The 14,487-nt window shown below is 45.3% G+C and overlaps 1 protein-coding gene across 2 annotated transcripts in view; it reads left to right on the top strand.

The window, feature by feature from the left end:
• The window catches only part of LOC100771979 (T-cell-specific guanine nucleotide triphosphate-binding protein 2), a 43,821-nt gene extending 40,968 nt beyond the window's left edge, over nt 1-2,853 (top strand). For both annotated transcript variants that reach the window (XM_027427672.2, XM_027427671.2), the window contains exon 2: nt 1,344-2,853. In XM_027427672.2, the coding sequence (XP_027283473.1) occupies nt 1,362-2,606 (1,245 nt within the window). In that variant the 5' untranslated portion in view covers nt 1,344-1,361 and the 3' untranslated portion in view covers nt 2,607-2,853. The remainder of the gene's footprint in view (nt 1-1,343) is intronic.
• Nucleotides 2,854-14,487: the final 11,634 nt, after the last annotated feature.

Here is a 14,487-nt window from a genome sequence, read left to right as displayed (position 1 = left end):
GTTATTCTGTGACTCACAAGGGAGACATTATCAATCACGTGGCATAAAGTCATTTAAAGTGTATACATTAGAACTGAACCAGGCATCCTGAACATGGGTGTCATCTAGGAAGTCTATAGGGCCTCTGGCAGTGGAACCAGTATTTATCCATAGTGCACAAAAGGACTTAGGGAGCCCATTCGCCATAGAAGGATACTCTCTTAGCCTAGATACATGGGGAGGGCCTAGTCCCTGCCCCAAATGACTTGACAGACTTTGATAATCCCTCATGGAAGGCAACACCATCCCTGGGGAGTAGATGGGGAATGGGATGGGGGGGTCAGTGGAGGGCATGGAAGGATGGGAGGAAGAGGGAACTGGAATTGATATTCTAAATAAGATTGTTTCTAATTTTAAAAAATTTATAAAAAAATAAAGTGTATTCATATATATACTATATATATATAACATTTAGGTAAATATGAAATAATTATATTCCCAATATAGTCTTTTTCTATAGTTTCAACTCTTTGTCTAGGTTAATACTGGTGCTTTCTGGGTATCTGAGCCATTGTGATTTTGAAAAATGTTTTGACCTTAAAAATCAAGTCAGCATTATGCAGGATGCTTGTCAGAGTTCTCCAAGATGTCCCTCTTAGTGCCTGGAGTGGAAGCTCTGATTCTTACCTTGTCTAGATGTCCAACATAATCACCCTAGAGAACACAACACTGGACCATAAACAACTGAGCATCTAAAGTCCAGGAAGCAGGGTCACTCACTTAGGAGTGACCATGGAGACCATGTCCTACCACTGCTAAGAGAAGAAAGGGAAATTACAATTACTTGGACAACTCTTTTCACTTCAACCTTTTCCATCCCTTGTCAGGTGTCATTTCCTCATTATAGAGTAACTGTTCAATGAGACCAGAGGCCTTGAGAACCTACAGGCAACTCAGTAATGGGTTCACATAAGGTTGAGGACCCTATCAGGAGAAGTCTTGCTTTTTTGTGTGACTTTTAGGTTGACACCACATGTGGGTGTCATTTTAATGAAACTAAAGGAATTTAAAGGAGGCTTCAGAAGGATAATAAAGCCTACAGTGGGTAACTTCACCCAGTAAGTGGAGTCTGAATTAAGCCAAGAGGTGCAAGGAAATTGCTAGGAGGAAGTGAAGTGTGAGCAAGAGGTCTCCTTATATCCAGGTCAGCAGTGGAAGCAGCAACCAAGAGAAGACAAGAAAGGCAATGCTGGGTCTGATGTGGGACAGGGTTGGGGGGAGGCTGCTTTACAGACCAGCAAACTCCAAAGCTGTGCCCTGCTTTAACTAATGATTACAATTTCTCCCCTCTCTCCTCCATTCAGCTTCTACCATACAGAGACATGGCTTGGGCCTCCAGCATTGATGCATTCTTTAAGAATTTTAAGAGGGAAAGCCAAATCCTCTCTGAGGAAACCATCACCTTGATTAAATCCCACATTCAGAAAAATGACCTCCAGGGTGCACTTTCTGCAATCCACAGTGCACTGAGAGACATCGAGAGCGCCCCCCTGAACATTGCTGTGACAGGAGAGACAGGGACAGGGAAGTCCACCTTCATCAATGCTCTGATGGGGATAGGGCAGGAAGACGAAGGTGCAGCCCCTACTGGAGTGACAGAGACAACCAAGGAGAGAATGCCATACCCACACCCAAAGCTTCCTCAGGTGACAATATGGGACCTGCCTGGCACTGGGTCCACTTCCTTCCCACCAGAAAGCTACCTAAAGACAATGAAGTTTTCTGAGTATGACTTCTTTGTTATCATCTCAGCTTCACGCTTCAAAGAAAATGATGCACAACTAGCGAAAGCCATCGCAATGATGAAGATGAATTTCTACTTTGTTCGTACCAAGATAGATAATGACTTAGCTAATGAACAGAGGAGTAAACCAAAGGCTTTCAATGAGGAGAATGTCCTTAAGAGAATTCGAGATGACTGTTCAAAGCATCTCAAGAAAGTCCTCTCCCGTGAGCCTCAAATCTTCTTGGTCTCTAACTTTGATGTGTCTGACTATGACTTCCCAAAGCTGCAGACCACCCTATTGGGTGAGCTCCCAGCCCACAAGCGCCATGTCTTCATGCTGTCTTTAAACAGTGTTACTGAGGCCACCATTAACCTCAAGAGAGATTCCCTGAAGCAGAAAGTCTTCCTTGAGGCCCTGAAGGCTGGAGCATTGGCCACCATTCCATTGGTTGGCATGATCAGGGATGAATTACAGGATCTGAATGAAACATTCAACCTCTACAGGTCTTACTTTGGGCTGGATGATGCCTCATTGGAAAACATTGCTAAAGATTTTAACATGTCCATGGATGAACTCAAGGTACACCTTCGTTTTCCAAATCTGTTTGCAGAAGACAGCAATGTATCCTTAGGGAAAAAACTACTGAACTATATTGAACTCATTTCCTCAATTACTGGTGGACCATTTGCTGTTAGGTTTTACTACAGAAAAACTTACTATTTGCAGAATCTCTTTCTTGAAACTGCAGCAAATGATGCCATAGCTCTTCTTAATAGGGAAGCTCTTTTTGAAGAGAAGATGGGACCATACATATCTAAGGCCCCCGATTACTGGGAATGATGGGAAATGAGGCACAAGCTCCAATCAGTGTTTACTTCTGTTCTTGCTTTGGACACTGAGTCATAACCTACTCCAGAGTTACAAACCTTGTCTGTGGAACCAGAGAGTTTATCCTTTTCCTCGTCCTGAGCAGATCACTGTGGCAAGGGATCAAGTATACTATAGTAGGAAGAGAAGCTTCAACACTGTACAAATGTATGAGGAAAACTCATTTCCATTAAAATAATATGTAACACATCCATGATAATATGGATTTGATTTGTTATTTTGCGGTCAAATGAATCCTGGATCTTTTACCCATGTGAGAGTCCTCATACACTTCTGCATTTTCACCATTAGCCAGGTCTGCTTGTCACATTGCTTTGAGGGCATCTGGTGCCCAACACTGTTGCAGGGGATGAGTCCAAGTAGGTAGACTTTTGGGGAATGTGGCAAGAGATCCAGGAGCCAGGAGAAAAGTAAAAGACGACATCTTTATTGAGGGTATGGGCAGGCCTTTTATACCCCATCTGGGGACCCAGGAGGGATGCCAAGATGGAATACTTTATTGTCTCTCTCTCATTGACCTAGGACATCATGATGTCAATGGTCTCCAGGCCTCAAGGCAGACTTTAGTCTGGCTCAAGAGGAGGTTGACTGGCCTGGAGCCAGCTGTTAACGGCCTCCTACACAACTCTGTGTAGATAAACACACCTCCAAAGAGGTTTGAGCCCCACACAGGAGGCACACAACAGGCAGGGACTGTGACCATTAGCCAAGTTCCATCCAGGAGGAGCTTGGGAAAAACAGAAGTATAACATATCTGTAGATGCTCTTGGTCCACACAAATAAAAGTATGTATTTCATATTCTTCCCTAGCCAATCTGAGTGAATTGGAAATTCACACTATGTGATTGGCAACCAAAATTATATAATATAAACTGTCTGTCCTTGTAGTTTCACTCATTAGAAAAAAATAAAAAATCTTCTTGAAGATTTTTCTCTAATCTCCTAAGGGTACTATTGGTACTTGCTGTCATTTGAACTGGGCCAGAATGTGGAGCTGTTGACAACTGGTTTGTTCCACTACCCTGTTGACCATGTCTATTATGGATTTTCTGATAGTATAACAGAACGTACGATGGGCATGAGAACCCTATGAGAGGTTATCTTGATTATTTTATTCTTATATTTCATTATAAAGGAAGAACCATCTTTTTCTTTAAACATAATTCTTTATTGATTCTTTGGGAATTTCGCATGATGCACCCCAATCCATATCACTTTCCAGTCCCTCCATATCTGCTCCTCACTTCTGAAGCATCCCCCATATAAAAGAAACCTCCAAATTAATTAAAAACAAGCAAACAAAAACCACTTCCCTCACCCTCTTTCCCATCTCTCTAATACCTCTTCATTTGACCTGGTGGCATTCGGGAGATGTGTTGTGTCTCACAATATACTCTTTTGTCCAATCACCTCTACCTGAAAATGTTCATTGTAACGAGTCATTGGTCCAGTTCAAAGCCTCTGGCACACCATCATCACTGCACCCTCACAGAAACTCCTCTTGGTTATCCTGCTGTTCCCTGAGTCTTGGAGAACCTGTAGCTATTGTTCTACAGGACCAGTCCCTTCACATGCTCCAGCTGGTCATAGATGGGGTAGATGGAAGGGAGGGCCAACCCAAGGCCCAGGATCTGGGTCTGAATGGTAGCTGAGCTCCTCGATTGGGGCTGCTAGAACCATACCCCTTGGGAGAGGTGTATCATCAAAAAGACAGCTTCAGGGCACCTCTACCTAATGGTGAGTATATCTGGGTAGTACAACCTGGCCAAGTTGCCATGTAAAATTAATCTTCCCAATCATTAATAAAATTAATGATTATCCTGTTTCTTTTTATTCCAGCCATACGTGTGTGTGTATATATATATATATATATATATATATATATATCTGTGTGTGTGTATATATATATATATATATATATATATATATAGAGAGAGAGAGAGAGAGAGAGAGTTGTGTTTCATGAGGTACAGTGTGACAGCTTGACATAGACATGCAACACTAAAGGACCAAATCTAGGTAGTTACACTTTCTATATCCTTAATCATTTTTTAAGCATTTTGATTCACAAATACTATGTCCATATCAAGAGGACAGTGTGACATTTTGATACATGCATACCATGTATACTATCTTAGTTTCTCCTCATGAAGCTATGATAAAATATCCTGACAGAAGCAACAGTGGAAAACGGGTTTATTCTAGGTCATAGTTCAGAGGTACAGTCCATGGCAGGGAAGTCATGGCTGGTGTGGAAGCAACTGGACATGTCACATCCACAATCAGAGACTGCAGAGTACTGAATGCATATATGGTAATTCCAGCTCCTTCCTTCACTTGATACAGTCCAGGATCTCCTAAGATCCACAATGGACATAGGTAACACACAGCAGGGACGCTCAGAGCCGGCTGTCCCAGGAGACTCTAGATTTTGTCAAGTTAACTATTAACACTAGTCATCACATGAACTAACCAGATCAGGATTCTTTTGTTACCACTATAGTATTGGCACTTTGTCATTGGTGTGTTTGGGCTCCTCCATTTTGCCTATTTCATAAAATGTGTAAAAGGTCATTTTAAACTAGTCCCTCTCATGTGCTCTGGAACCTACACTTTATGTCTTCCATCAACCTCTTTAGGTTCCTGTTATCCAAACTCTCTCTGGCCCTCTACCCTCTTTCCAGCCTCTACTAAACACTTTTCTACATTCAGCTCAACCATCAAAACACAAGAGAGAACAAGCATTGATACTTTAGGTTCTTTCTCGTTTTCCTTCATAACATTGACTACTAACAGCCTGGTCCTGAAGGGCATTCACCTGCCTCTGTGTCCTGCTGCAGATGCTCCCATACCTAAAGTGTGACTTGAAGACGAAGATGATCATGTGCACAGATATGCCCTCCCACCTCCTGATATGCACACCCCTGCCTTGGTGTATAAAACACCGGTGCCCAACATTAGCTCGGCCTACAATCCATTGCTGTGTATCTCAGTTCTTCTGATCACAGCAGAAAGCTGTTGGAGCCATGCTGCAGAAGGACATTTTCAACAGCTGGCATGGACAGCCCTAGCATGGTGTACATGTCTCTGGCAGGCCTGACCCTTCTCTTCTGTTCCCTCTGCCCTGCTAAAAACCATTAGGTTACATCCCTAAAGCTAGACACCACAGTCTAGTTCCTTATTTTGCCACTTCCTCCTTTCAAGGCTACCAAGGTCTGGCTATCAAAGTATTGAAATCCAGTAATCAAAAGGCCCCTTTGCTAGGCCTGGCCCAGGATGATGTGGTATACTTTGGGGAGCTCCTTTTGAGGGCCTTACCTTGCCTGGGGAGTGGAGGGGGGATGGCTAGGGGCAGGTGGGATGTTGGGGGGCAGGGGAGGGAGAAGGAGAAGGGATTGACATCTGAAGCAAGCTTGTTCCTAATTTGAACTAATAAAATAAAAAATAAATAAATAAAAAAGCCCCCTTTGGCTCAACTAATTAATATGCCAAATAAAATTAAACACCTCTCCCTAACCCAGAGTTTCCAACTCTGCCTTTATAAACTGCCATGTGAGTATAGCCCACATCTATCTCCTCTCTATCCAGAGGCTGTCCTTTGTCCCCCTCCAAGACATGTTCTCCATCCACCCTCCCTTATTCCCCTCCCCTTCTCCTTTGTCCTCTATCACCTGTCTCTGTCTCTTATTCCCTGCCTTGTCTCTCTAGGACAAATATATATATCCTTCATGCTGAGATCTTGGCCTTGGGATGTCCTGAGTCAATACCAGCGCCGTTCAGCCTGCCCTTGATGGAGTCTATCTTTGAGGATTGGAGTCATTCTGTTCTATTTACAGGAAAGTGCCTTACAAGTACATGACACTGCCTGCTGATGACAAGAAACTTATGCCTACTCAGACTATGATTTTAGTCCCAGAGATTAGGGTTTATTTTTTCCAATGACAGGTTAGAATGGCTGGGTGAGCAGAGACTGTAGGAGAGGGGCTCATGTCTGGAGGTTCTGTCTCTAATTGTCTGGAGACACAGATGTCCCTTCTCCCTACCATACACACATCCTGTCACATTCTTAATGATGCCCTGTCTAAGCCCTGGCCCTAATTTCCTCATCTTTCACTGTGGGAGTCACAACACAATTCTAGGAGTTGAGCAACTGGGGTAGAGCAGCTGGCTTCATCAAACCTGCAGCCCTAGCTCATATTTCTGTCCCAATGTATCCTGAGATGAGGAGGTGACACAGGAGAGCAGCTGCCTTTCTCCCTGGAAAGCAGAGTACCTGGGAAGTATACTCCTTCAGAGCCCTGATATCACAGTGAGACTGGCAAGGAAAGAAGGGGTCAAGATCACATGTGGGAACAGAGTCTCCTGGAAACCCAAATCTGCTTACTTCTGATCTAACACATCTCCACTGTCTCTGAGGAACATGGGGCTCCTTTCTTTTTCTTCTTTAATTACTACTCATATTTTCATATCCATCTCCCCACTCCCTTCCCCTCCCAGCCTCCCTTGTTCCCCACCAACCCACCTCCCAACTCCTCCCCAGGGATAATGAGGCCCTCCATGGGGGACCTTCAAAGTCTGTCACATCATTTCGGGGAGGGCCTAGGCCCTCCTTGCTGTATCTGAGCTGCAACAGTATCCCTCCATAGGGAATGGACTCCCAAAGTCTATTTGTGCTCTAGGGATAAAGACTGGCTCCACTTTTAGAGGTCCCATAGACTGTCTTGACCTCCTAGCTGGCACCCACATTCAGAGGGCTTGGTTTGTTCCAATGCTGTTTCCCCAGCTTTATGACTAGGGTCTCCATGCTATCAGTAGGTCAGGTCCACTGATTCTGCAGGTTTCTCCAACCCCATCTTGGCTCCTTTGCTCATCCCTCCTCCCTCTCTACAACCGGATTCCAGTAGTATGGTTCAGTGCTTAGCTGTGTGTGCCTGTTTCTGCTTCGAATAGCTGGATGAAGGCTCTAGGAATGGTAACCAAGGTAGTCATCAGTCTCATAGGGGAAGGGCATCAATGGCATCCTCCCCACCACTGCCTGGATTCTTAGTTGGGGTCATCCCTGTGAATTCCCCTAACATTTTCCCTGTGCCAGACCTCTCTCCAAACCTGTGCTGTCTGTCTCCCTCTATCAAGGCATCTCCTTTCTTGGGACTCCTTTCTTTAGTTACAAAGGAAATTGTAAACACCATCATCCTGGAACAACAAAAGATACACAGCACTGTGTCTGGTGCATATATACATGTGGAAGTGTTTGTGTATTTGTCTGTATGTGTGTTGGTACAGGGGTCAGCCTACATGTATGTGTGTTTGTGTGTAACTGATGGCCCAGTGTCCCGCGCTATCGCCTCGCCAGCAAGAACCACACAGGACACTCGGATCCTTCTGCAGTAAAGCTTTAATGCGTCTTGAGAGAGAGAGAGCATAAGCTTACAAAAGCGGAGACCCCGAGCCAAGAATCCCGTCCCCTAATAAAGGCTGGCAGCCGCCGCCTGGGACATGTCACCCTATGATTGGCTGCAGCTCATCAGGCCATATGACGCCATGGAATAGGCAGAGATCAAGGAATGGAAAATTACCCAGCGCCTGCACAATAATCTTGTTTACATTCAGTGCCTGCAGGCGCCATCATTGTAATGGAGAATGCAGGGACGGCTCCCTACATCTCCCCCTTTTTTTATTAATTAATGATAAGGCTTTATATTTTTACAAGCAAATAGGTCACCCATATGTTGAGGGATAGAGGCAGAGGTTGTACCTTCCCAATCAAACATTAAGACTGTGTACAAGAGTCGCCATCAGGCTGTTAGCTTGACCCGAAGCACTCTCGACCTGTCCTCTGCCGTTTTTCTGGGAAAGGGAGACTAGGGCAGGCAACCCTTATGCAGGACAACATGTCTCCCAGAGAAGCCTGCATACTGGGCAACTCTCTGTGTGATGCCTTGCTCAACATCCCTCATGGGCTGCTCAAACCAGACATTCTACCCTGTGCAATGAGCCTAGGCTCCGGGTGTGCAAGAGCTGTCTGGCCGGCGGCCTATTGCTTAAGCATAGTTAGCCAAATATCAGTGGAAGCCCCTTGTTCCAAAGCTACAAGCGCTTGGGCGATAACCACCTTGTCTCTCTTAGTTTGAGCCCTGAGCCTACAGACCAGAGAAGCAACATCAATCCGCAGCAAACGGCTGCACCAAACAATCCCATCCCCACCCATTCCTTAAAATAGGAGACAGCTGAAGCGATCCATGATGACAATCCCTCCGTCAAGGACAGGAGTTAATCTGGATAATAGTGGCTCTCAACTCCCTGGGAGAGGGTGGAGTTCCAACTTTTGAAGGTCTGAAGGGGCTCTTCGGGTGAGTCTTTCTGGGACCCACAGGGGATTCTCTTCATCCTGTGGAAAAACACATATAGCTCCCCTGGATCTTATGAGAATAGGATCCGGGCCTCTCCAAAGACCAGTTAAGATATCCTTTGGCCTTTCAGGTTCTGAGGTGTGACGCTTGGCCGCAGTATGGCCCTGAGCGTCAATGTTTAGAAAATTAAGGGTAAAGAGTGCCATGGATATTGCAACTCTTGGCACCGAGGGTAAGGATACTCCCATTCCCTCCTTTTGTTTGGTTTTCCCCTGTCAAAGACTGGGAAAGCCATCTGTAGTTTCCTCCGCTCCTCTAATGGTAAAAAGGAGTCGGTACCAAATTTTTGTTGTGACTCATATAATGGGGGTGCTGATGGAAGTATACCCGCTGGATTAAGAGGCGGTGGCCTCATATTTGCTTTTACTTTTGGCAGCCGATATCTATCGGGGTGGTATTTGTCTTTTTTATATCGTGCTGCCTCCTCCTTTAGTTCTGCTTCCTCGCTAGAGTCTAAAATCTCAGAGTCTGAGCTGCTCAGCTCCAAGGCCTCTAGTTTCACCGTAGGGTAGAGGCTAGGTTTTGAGTCTTTATTTCTCTTAAATTTACCGGGGTGTGACCGGTTATTCCCTATTTTCTCTCCCCCTTTTTTTGTATCCTGGGGAGGGCCTTTTTTCTTAGACATGTCCTTCCTTTTTTGAGCTCTTAATCTCTCATCTCGTTCGGTTTCTGATATATTATCCTGTACCTCTTTAAGCGTTTTTTGACTCTCTGCTACCATGGGACGGCAAGCCTCAATCTCTAGACAGGTTTTAATTAGGTCTCTCTGTTTTGAAGAGCCCATTATGCTGGAGGCTACCTGGGGTAAGCTTGGTCTCGAACTGGAACACCAGCCACGGTGGGCATAATATAAGACCAATGTGAACAAAAGAAGAATAAAGACTAGAATTAAGGCTTTTCCATCCCATAGTGGTGACAAATTAAAAACAAAGTCAAAAAAGGTGTCAGAATAAAGCATACCTCTCCGAACTTATCACCCTGCAGTTCTGAATCCGCCCCGTCCGAGGGGTCTCCGCGGTGCCGGCGATGTTAACAAGTTCCCGGGTTTCGCACCAGATGTCCCGCGCTATCGCCTCGCCAGCAAGAACCACACAGGACACTCGGATCCTTCTGCAGTAAAGCTTTAATGCGTCTTGAGAGAGAGAGAGCATAAGCTTACAAAAGCGGAGACCCCGAGCCAAGAATCCCGTCCCCTAATAAAGGCTGGCAGCCGCCGCCTGGGACATGTCACCCTATGATTGGCTGCAGCTCATCAGGCCATATGACGCCATGGAATAGGCAGAGATCAAGGAATGGAAAATTACCCAGCGCCTGCACAATAATCTTGTTTACATTCAGTGCCTGCAGGCGCCATCATTGTAATGGAGAATGCAGGGACGGCTCCCTACAGCCCAGTACTTGTAGCTACATCCTAATTAAAGGGACTCTAGTCCACTTGATCATGTGGCTCTGGCAGGCCTTGCCCTTCTCCCTAGTTCCCTCTGCCTTGCTGAAAACCATTAGATGACATCCCTAAAGCTAGCCACCAAGATCTATCATTCCCTTATTTGGCCACTCCTCCTCCTCCTGAGGCTGGCTACCAGGGTCCAGACTTCAAAGTATTAAAGTCCGGCAATCAAAAGCCCCTTTGGCTCACCTAATTAACATGCCAGATCAAAATATAGCACATCATCCTACCCACTCTGACACAGCCCCCTTCTTCTTTTCTTCTTAAAAATTAAATCTGCAAGGGCATTTGCTTCCATTTTTCTGCCTGAGTCAGAAAGCAGCCACTTTAACTTTTCTTTCTCCACTGTGCTGGGGTGGAAGAGTGGGGGATGGGTGTCACTGAATGGGGGTCTCCACTAACATCTAAACAATCAGGTCAGGTCTAAAGAGCATGGGCTCAAGCAGGTGAATGGTGAAATACTGTGGTAAATGACGAATGCTCAAATCCTTATAGAGACAACACAGAAACACTCCTCAGATACTGCAGAACCCAAGAAAGTAAAGTGAGAAAAGCTTGCCAAGTGCATTTTGCAATGACTGACTCCACCCAGCACTGAGTTCAGTAAGGTCAGATATGAGTCATCCCACAGCCATCCTGTGTTTTAAAACTACCCCAATTCCTGTTATGCTCCTAAGAGTAGAAAAAGGTACAGACCTTTCAAAACTGTGCTTCTGAAAGCCCTGAATGTCACTTTCTCTGCCTTCTATTAAGTAAGACATTGAAGAACTCAGAATTGGAGAAATCATGAAAGACGTGTGTCAATGTGAATCAACTTCAGTGATTTACCACATGACGCAAATACTTATGGCTAATCTTATCTCAATTGATTTAAAAATGAAGATAGAAAGTGGCCAGAGTCGTTGCTCAGTATGGGTGAGTGTCACAATTATCACTTTTGGGGGGGGGGGGTTTGCAGATTTTTTTTTATTTGAATTAGAAACAAGATTGTTTTACATAGCAATCCCAGTTCCCTTGTCCCTCCCGTCCTTCCCAACCACCTCCCCCCACCTAAAACCCTACCTATCGCATATCCTTTTTTGCTTCCCCTGGATGGTGAGGCCTTCCATAGGGGGTCATCAGAGTCTATTGTATCCTTTGGGATAGAGCCTAGGCCCATCCCCATGTGTCTTGGCTCAGAAGTATTCCTCTATGTGGAATGGGCTCCCAAAGTCCACACCTATGCTAGGGATAAGTACTGAACTACTACGGGAGGTCCCATAGATTTCCAAGGTTTCCTCACTGAAACCCACATCCCTGGGGTCTGGATCAGTCCCATGCTGGTCTCCCAGCTATCAGTCTGGGGAGCAAGGGTTCCCTGATGTTCAGGTCAGCTGTTTCTGTGGGTTTCACCAGCCTGGTCTGGACCCCTTTGCTCTTCACTCTTCTTCTCTGCCTCTGGATTCCAGTTCAGTTCAGTGATTAGTTGTAGGTGTCTGCTTCTACTCACAATTATCACTTTTTAGGTAGAGGATTTCTGGGGCCAGAGGCCCACCCTCACCTCTCGATAAATGAATGGAGAGAAGTCAGGCACTGAGAGTACAGGGGATAGAAGAGAAGAGACTAGGTACCTAGCTTCACAGATATCTGAATAGATTCCATGGATGCTTGGAAACATGTGACCAAGGTTTTTGGTGAAGGAGAAGATAGGGTTGTATGGGACGGAGGATGTTGCACAGGTTAGTGTTTACCAGGGAAATGGCAGTGAGCCTTAGAGAATGGCATAAATTGTATCACGAGTGAGCAAAGGGAGATGGTCAGTGTGGATATCAACACAGTTGGTGTTGTATGACAAATTTTTCCTGGATGGACACAATACACATGTCTACTCACCCCAGACAGAGAGCCCATAACAGACCAAGGCACAAACTGAAGGGACTCTGGTCAGCTCAGGCAGGCCTTATCCTCTCCCCCAGACCCCCTGCCTTACTAAAATACCGTTAAGTTACATTCCTAAGGCTGGCCACCAAGATCTAGTCCCTTAGCTGGCCACTTCTTCCTCTTGAGGCTGACTACAAAGTACAGAAATCAAAAAGCCTGCTTTGGTTCACCTAATTAACATGCCCAGTTAAAATTAAACACCTCATCCTAACATGGGGTTTCCCATTTTACCTTTATAAACCTCCATTTGCCTACGTCCCACATCTGTCTCTCCTCTATCCTGAGGCAGTCCTTTGTCCCTCCAGGACAAATACCCCATTCCCTTTCCCTTGTTCCCTTCCCCTTCTCCCTCGCCCTTTATCTCCTGTCTTTTTCTCTTATTCCTGCCCTCTGTCCCTATGGGGCAAACAAATTTCCTTTCTGCTGAGAACTTGGTCTGGGGGGTTCTGAGCTAATATGTTTCTTTTCACAGATACCACCAAAGTCCAACTTGGTGAACCAATGAGTTTTATTGGAGCTGCTTACTCTGTGGGGGGGAGAGGGTGTGCACGTGTGTGTTGAAGGGTCCAGAAATATAGAAATATAAATTGTAAGCCCAAACATATTTTGAAAAAAAAAAAACTGACAGCCACTGTTAACCTTTAACAACCCCTTTCTGCCGTAAGAACAGACACCCTGGCAGCCACTGTGTACAGAGGGAAACTCTAAAACTTGTCTCCCACCCCCCAGCTTTCCAACTAGGCAGGTACATCTGACAAAGCTAGCTTCTAACTATTGCTTCTGTGGGACCCTCTGCATTGTATTCCCTTTATTTTTGACTGTCCTCCTATATGACTCTACTCTCTGCCTTGCATTCTTTCAGGGACAGCAAAAATCGGCTGTGTCAGCCACATGCTTTCACAAACATCCCAAGTTAACATCCTAACATCCTATAACAAAAAGTTGTAAAACTTCAAGTGTAATGTGACTCTAAGCCTGACCTCAAGGTTGTGAAAACTCTTTGACTCAAGGGATGCACTCTTGCCCTGGACACATGGGGAAGGCCCAGGCCCAGCCCAGGATGTTGTGGTGGACTTTGAGGGAGCCCTGGTTGAGGGCCCTACCCTGCCTGGGGAGTGGAGGGTGGATGGGGTGGGGGGTAGGTCAGGGGTGGGGGAGGAGGGATGGGGATAAGGGGAGGGAGAGGGAGAAGGGATCAACATGTGAAACAAGCTTTTTCCTAATTTGAACTAATAAAAAAAAAACTCTTTGACTCACACTTGGTGCTTGGTTTTACTATAAAAAGAGGTCCAAAACCAGCCTCCATTGCCACAGTTTAGAAGCCCAGTCTCTGGCTGTGGTCTCAGCAAGCTGATAAGCTTTTTGTGCCCCTCAGTGAGTTTTTTTCTTTTTCTTTTTCTTTTTCTTTTTCTTTTTCTTTTTCTGGAATAGAGCTTGTTTCTATTTCAGACTTTGGTGCTCTGTTCCCCCATTATTTCTACCCCCGGACCAACTGTATCAGGAAATGGTCCATCTCAGGGCAGCTGACAGGGTACATTCAAAATAGAAACCACTTCCTCATAGATTAGACAAGCTAAAAACAATGTTGTTTTTACAAACACAGTAAATTTATCCTCTAAGCATAATGTTAACCACCAGAGTGGAAATTTCCATGAGTGGCTAGAGAAATAATCCATTTCTCCCTGGAGCTCACTTGCCAGACAGCCTTGCCTAACTGGTGAAGTCCAAGTCAGTGAGAGTGTTTGTCTCAAAATAAGGAGAATGGTATCTGAGTGACAACAGCACCTACAAACACATGTCTACCTACACTGCCCATTGTGTGAGAGAAAAAATCAACAGGACAGCAAGCACAGGGCGTGGGGTTACAAGTGTCTGCAACCATTGAACCCCAGGCTCCCTGGGTTTGAAAGTCAACACTATTCAGCAGTAGATGCCATCATCTGAGCAGAGGGTCTTGAGGTGGGATTCCAGAATGATCAGTGCCGAGGAGCACTGGCTGACACTGGACTAGGCTACCATGGAACCAGAGCAATCAGGAAGCCCTAGAGTTGGATTT

The sequence above is a fragment of the Cricetulus griseus genome, chromosome 7 (genome assembly GCF_003668045.3).
Source record: "Cricetulus griseus strain 17A/GY chromosome 7, alternate assembly CriGri-PICRH-1.0, whole genome shotgun sequence".
Lineage (NCBI taxonomy): Eukaryota > Metazoa > Chordata > Mammalia > Rodentia > Cricetidae > Cricetulus > Cricetulus griseus.
This window is presented reverse-complemented; position numbering and strand designations above follow the sequence as displayed.